The sequence below is a fragment of the Henckelia pumila genome, chromosome 2, assembly GCF_033568475.1.
Source record: "Henckelia pumila isolate YLH828 chromosome 2, ASM3356847v2, whole genome shotgun sequence".
Classification (NCBI taxonomy): domain Eukaryota; kingdom Viridiplantae; phylum Streptophyta; class Magnoliopsida; order Lamiales; family Gesneriaceae; genus Henckelia; species Henckelia pumila.
Window position 1 is genome coordinate 110170550 of NC_133121.1, and position 6000 is coordinate 110176549.

The following is a 6000-nucleotide window of genomic DNA, read 5'->3' on the forward strand; positions in this document are numbered from 1 at the left end:
TTTCTCCCACGTTTCTTTTTCAATCTAAATCAACACGGTGTCTTTTATTTTGACCCCACCACTTTCACTGCTACTACAATGTACACACACTCGCTGTCTACATATATTTATACGCGGGCCGCCGTTTCTCCCCAGCACCCAAAAACAAACACAATTACATCGATCGCCGCTAGCTGCTTGGACTGATTATTAATTATTAATAGTTTTTGTACGTGAAGCTAGTTTACTTATTATGGTAAGATCGACGAGTTCTACTTTATTGAGACAGAGTACTGAAGCTAATTCAGCTTCAGCCTCTGTTTCTGCTTCGAGTAAGTATAAGGGTGTGAGGAAACGGAAGTGGGGTAAGTATGTGTCGGAGATCAGGTTGCCCAACAGCAGGGAGAGGATATGGTTGGGATCCTACGACACGGCGGAGAAGGCGGCGCGTGCCTTCGACGCAGCTCTCTTCTGCCTCCGTGGCAGGACCGCTAAGTTCAATTTCCCGGAGAACCCGCCGGAGATCACCGACGGCACGTCCATGTCACGGGAGGAGATACAAGAGGCGGCGGCTCGGTACGCCCAGTCCGGAGAACAGGGCTCACGCGCCGCGGGACGGGTCGGGAATTCCGACGAGCAGTCGGACTCGCTGTCGATACCTTCTTCATCGCATGCAGAGTCCCCGTGCCCGTCGGTGTCATATGAGACAGCTCAGCCGGAGAATGAATTCGCGAATATGCCCCTGGACAGTGCGTTTCTGGACCAGTTTTTAGGCATGGGTCAGGAGCCTAACGTCCAAGATTTCGGGGTATTTCCGGGATATGGAGATTTCTCGGGTGAATATTATGTGCCACCTTTGCCCAACGTGGATTATTGGCCCGACAATACGGAAGAAATATTATCTTCCCAGAGTTCGTTTCTGTGGAATTTTTAAAACCACACGTTTCAGGAATTCTGGCTATTTTTGTTGCTGGAATTAACACTGAAATTTATTTCTAGCTCCTCCAAATATTTATTTATTCATTCTTTCATTTTTTTAATTTTTTTTTTTTTTTTGAGTCGATGGAACAATTTTCGTGCGACCATCGACTCGTTTATTCAATCCATTATTTGAGTTGTAATTGTTACGCGGTTCGAGATCATCCAGAATGTGTTAGATCTTTTATTAGTTGTTTACTCATTACCTTATATAATGATCGAGTTAATTCTATAAATCTTGATCTCATTATATATATATATAATAATTATTGTGTTACTTTTTGGAACATGATGTACCTTTTTATTCATGAATGCATGTGATCATGTCAAATAATAAAATTCCTCCACCAACTTGAAATAAATATGAAAAATGGGAATTTAAGTCGAGATTTTCTAGTAGAAAATAGTATTACGCAAGGTTCTAAAAAACGTGAAACGCGACGAAACGCCGAGATCAAGTTTCAAGTTTTACAAGTTTAAACATGTTTAATACAAGTTTAAACGTGAAAAAACGTTTCAAACTTTTATTAAAATTTTAATTATCTATTACCAATATATAAAATAAACAACACACATATATAATAAATTTAATAGTAACATACAATTTTTCAATTTTTTAAAAGCAAAAAAAATATCAAAACTATAATTTTTAGTAATGTCTATGGCTAGACCGCATAAAAAATTTTAAACATTACCCAAAACACAAAAATTTTAAAGAAAAATGTTTTGAAAAATATATGACCGGATTTATTTATTTGATGTTGAAGAAAATGGTTTTATTTTGAGATTTTTAAATTGATATAATTTATTTAAAAAATAAAAAATTTAATTTTTTTTACAAAAATCACGTTTCGTTTAATCAAGTTTAATATGGTAACTTATATTTGACCGTTTTTTTCCCGTTTTTACATGAATCTTAGCGTTTTCATCATGTTTTACGTTTAATCCCGTTTAATCCTCGTTTAATCTCGTTTTTTAGAATAATAATATTACGTTGATTATTTATATTATGTTTGGAGAGGTTAAAATGAATGCATGAATTGGATAGATAATTTCTCAAATCATCAAAAAGACGGATCGATTAATCTTGATCTGCCAAATTACACATAAAATAGGTTACACATGTCTAGTCTAGTTGGTTCGCTCCATCATCTCAAATTAAAATATGTGAATTTGATTGATAATTTTCCTTCTTGTAAAAAAAGACGACTCCACTCGCTAATTTTGATATTTCTCTTTGATCTACCAGACTACCACTTGAACAAGTAAAATTGAAAGAGATTTCAAGCGTAAATCTTGGAAATATACTACGATGAGCGACGTGGCTGCTTCGTTTGTATAAGTACTTATAAAATATTTTTATAAAAAAATTTATAAAACGTATTAAAGTTATTTTAAGAACAAATATGTATTTTAACAAATATTTTATAAAAAAACATTTTAACAATTAAAAAGTAGCGTGATTTATTTTTCATTATTGTTTTCAATTTTAAAAATCTCATAAAATACTCGTAAAAAAATCATAAAATATATTTTAATTATTTTTAAAAAACTATTTTTTAAAAAAAATACTGAAAACATTTTTAAAATACTTATTCAGACGGACTCATAATATCTAATTTGAGATCGATCTAAACACGAGAGAGATGAGTTTCCAAAGGTTATCGAGCTTTTTCCATAAATTTAATTCTTTGAAAGTAAAAACAATCACGATCCTGAAGAAATCTCTAGATCTCTTCATATTTTTCCAAATTTTAACTAGTTATATACCTATATAACACGTGTTCGGTAGTTGATATTTATTATAAATGCATGGTAGCATAATTTTGTAGAAGACACGATCACACAATCTGAGCTTCAATGAGACAAAGCTAAAACCAAGTTGGAAGAGAGCATCTATAAACTAAGCACCGTTTGGTTCATGGATTGGACAATGATGGTGATAGGTTACACCTAAAAATTCAACTGGGCTTGAGCCCAATCATGAAGGTCCACTCCGAATATTTTAAAGGTCCAAGCTTAATTAAATATAATATATATTTAATTCAAGCAGACCCCGATTTCTACAAAAGCCCATAACAGGCTCAAGCCCATCAAGCTCTCCAAACATCTATAAATAGCTCAAGTCACCTCATTATTAAGGTACACTATTTCTTTAGCACTATATTGCTCTACTCTTGATTATTATTCCTTGAGTAATAACTGACTTGAGCGTCGGAGTGCCTTCGCCGGGAACCCTCCCGGCTCCTCTGATTTTGTTTTGTGATGTAGGAACAACCTACTGAAGATCTCCACCGGGAACATACAAGGATCCATTGATACTCCAGACCGAGGAGGGGGTTCACAGCGGTGTTACTACGTGAAGGAGGGCGGCTATGGGGTGGCGAGGGGCGGTGGCATCGGGAAAGTTATACCGGCGTGTTCGATTTCCAGTCATGGTCTGTCCACTGGTCGTGGATAATTCCTTATCTGGATTCGAAGGTGGTGATAACCTGATTGTGTGAGGTCGTGGTGGCGGGTTGGAGGTCATAACCTCGAGTTCCAGTCATGGCTGCGTTTCCGGTGGGAACGGAGCTAGATTCTGTACTCGATCGGAGATGGAGGAGCACGACGGCGCTACAAATCAAGGACGGAGATACCGGCGACCGCTAGCACTTCGAGGACGATGATGGATGCGATGCTGTTGCCGACGGTGGACGACGTTGGCGATGATGAACTCGGTCTATGACAGGGATATATGCGTATACATATCTATATACACACAGAATGATACATGCTTTGAAATATACATTTAATTATCATTCGATACTATTACTTCTTGTTATTATTATTATATCTGACTGACAATTTTTTTGCCATTCTAACTTGATATTACACAAGAAAAAATTATTTGTTAAAATTTATTTTTTATACGTGTCTCTTTTTTTTTTTTTTTTTAAAAAAAATCGTTGCAGGGTTCCCTTCACGAGGTAAAGTATTTTCGGTATTGGTTGCTAACCGAGATACTTATTCTCCTTCGCCAGCGGAGTCTGGCGATGATAGTGAAATTGACGAATGTCTATTTTCTTTGAGTGATTTGAAAACGTTGGTATCTCGTGACATGACGAGATCACCTTGTTTAAAAATTGATAGTAACCCGAATTCTTGCGATAATAGTGGTTCTGAAGAGTCTTCGGGAGGAGTGAGCGAGCGTCTTTTGGACGAGTCGGAGATTTTAAGTCCAAGTAAAAAATTTGACTTATCCTCTAGAAATATCCTTAAGATTCCCAAAAATGGAGATCCTTGCCATGAACCGCCTCCAGGATATTTTACTGTATATCTGGAGTACTTTAATTTCGGTTTCTCGCTTCCTCCTCATGCCCTTTTGATAGAAATTGTAAATAGTCTCGGGGTGAGTTTAAGTCAATTAACACCAAGTGCGATTCTTCTCTTTACGTGTTTCCTACGTAGAGTGAGTGAAATTAAAATGTCCCCGACTATAGACTTATTTTATGCGCTTTTCTCGGTGCGTCGCTCCATGCCGAGTTCCTATACTTATTTTCTACCTCGGGGAGATTGTAAATTTTTATCTCGTTGTCCATCTCCGAAAAGTGATTGGAGAAAAAATTTTGTTTATGTCTGAGATTATGGTTGGGAGGTTCCCATAGTTTGGAGTCCGGGCCATAGGAAAATTATTTTTAGCAAAATCCACCGTGAATTGCAACTTGAATGTCGTTCCTTAGGCCTCTTCAAGAAGTTGGTTGACCCAAAAAGTTTGATTCCTGCCGGTAATGCTTTGTTCAAATTGAATTTTGATAACTATATTTTGCGTCTTCTTTGGATTCTTCTACTCGTGTTAATTTAAAATTTATTAAATTTATTTACTGATCATTGTCCCTCTTCTCTTTGTGTTTGTTTGTAGGTGACAAAATAAGTTTGGCGGAGGTTCGCGCTTGCATAGAGAAAAACGAGAAAACTCCGTCAAAGACATCGAGAAAAGAGTCACCAGTGGATCGAGGTAATCACAATTCCCAAGGGATTCCAAGGAGGAGGAATTCTCCCGGGCCATCCGACCGTGTCAATCGTTCTGGTCCTCCATCTAAAAATACTGACACTCGTGACCGAAGGAATGGTGGTAAAAGAAATGATGCTGACCGTGATACCCGTATTAGAGAGAATGCTAATGGTAGAATAAATCCAAAAAGAAGACGTGATGATGAACGAACAGTTCCTCCCGACACTCGTGAGGGTCGTCACTTGTTCTTGGAGGGTGTGAATCATAAGAATAATGCTGGTTCTTTTTGGGATTTGAAGGATCCAGAGATTGGTTGGAGAATCGGAGCTAATCTAATTGGAGATCATGACAAGTTGCATCTACTGCCTCAGCCTACCGAAGTATTAACTCGGTCTCTTGCCTCGTCTGCCTTCCAGGTATATTATTATATGCTTGTTACTTTTTATGATTTTTATGTAGTACATAATATTCTTTATCTATGGGTGTTTGCAGATTTTATTGCTTGCCCAAACTTTTCAATTTCGAGAAGAGAGATTCCAAAATTCTGATAAGAGATTGGATGAAGAAGTAACGTCATTAAGGGAAGAGTGCAAAAGACTCGGCGAGGAAGCTACTAAGGCACGAGATGATTTTCTCAAGTCGCAAAAGGAGCTTGAAGAGAAATCCAAAAAGTATGATGCAATGTGCAAGGATATGGAGCTACTTAGGGAAAAATATTCCCATGAATCGGAGACCGGTGAGACTTTTCTCAATTCGTCAATAGGCAAGAATCTCTTGCGAAGTACCGGAGAAAAAGCAATTGAATGCTACCGAGAGTCCAAAACTTTTAGAGATGAAGTGATTCAGCGGGTTACCGTTATTCATGATGAAGTTGTAGTGGATTGCCGCAAAGAACTACGGAAAACTAAACTAGTTCCAGAGGAAATTATTATGATGATTCACCCAAAAATTCCGGAGCCTAGTACTGCCAGAGTTGAAGATGACTCGGATCCTCCCTTAGGAGATTTACTGGGAGGTCTGGGTGATGAGGAGATGATCGAAGCTTTGCG

General features: G+C 37.6%; 1 protein-coding gene across 1 annotated transcript; it reads left to right on the forward strand.

Annotated features, from left to right (window-relative positions):
- The first annotated feature begins 121 nt into the window (after nucleotides 1-121).
- LOC140884882 (ethylene-responsive transcription factor ERF017) lies at nucleotides 122-1193 on the forward strand. Its single transcript, XM_073291764.1, has one exon. It carries the CDS (start codon nucleotides 233-235, stop codon nucleotides 911-913), a length of 681 nt encoding a protein of 226 aa, XP_073147865.1. The 5' UTR covers nucleotides 122-232; the 3' UTR covers nucleotides 914-1193.
- The last annotated feature ends 4807 nt before the right edge of the window (nucleotides 1194-6000 follow it).

What these genes read in the sequence shown, in the direction of transcription:
- LOC140884882 (XM_073291764.1), top strand. Translation starts at nt 233, where the DNA reads ATGGTAAGATCGACGAGTTCTACTTTATTGAGACAGAGTACTGAAGCT.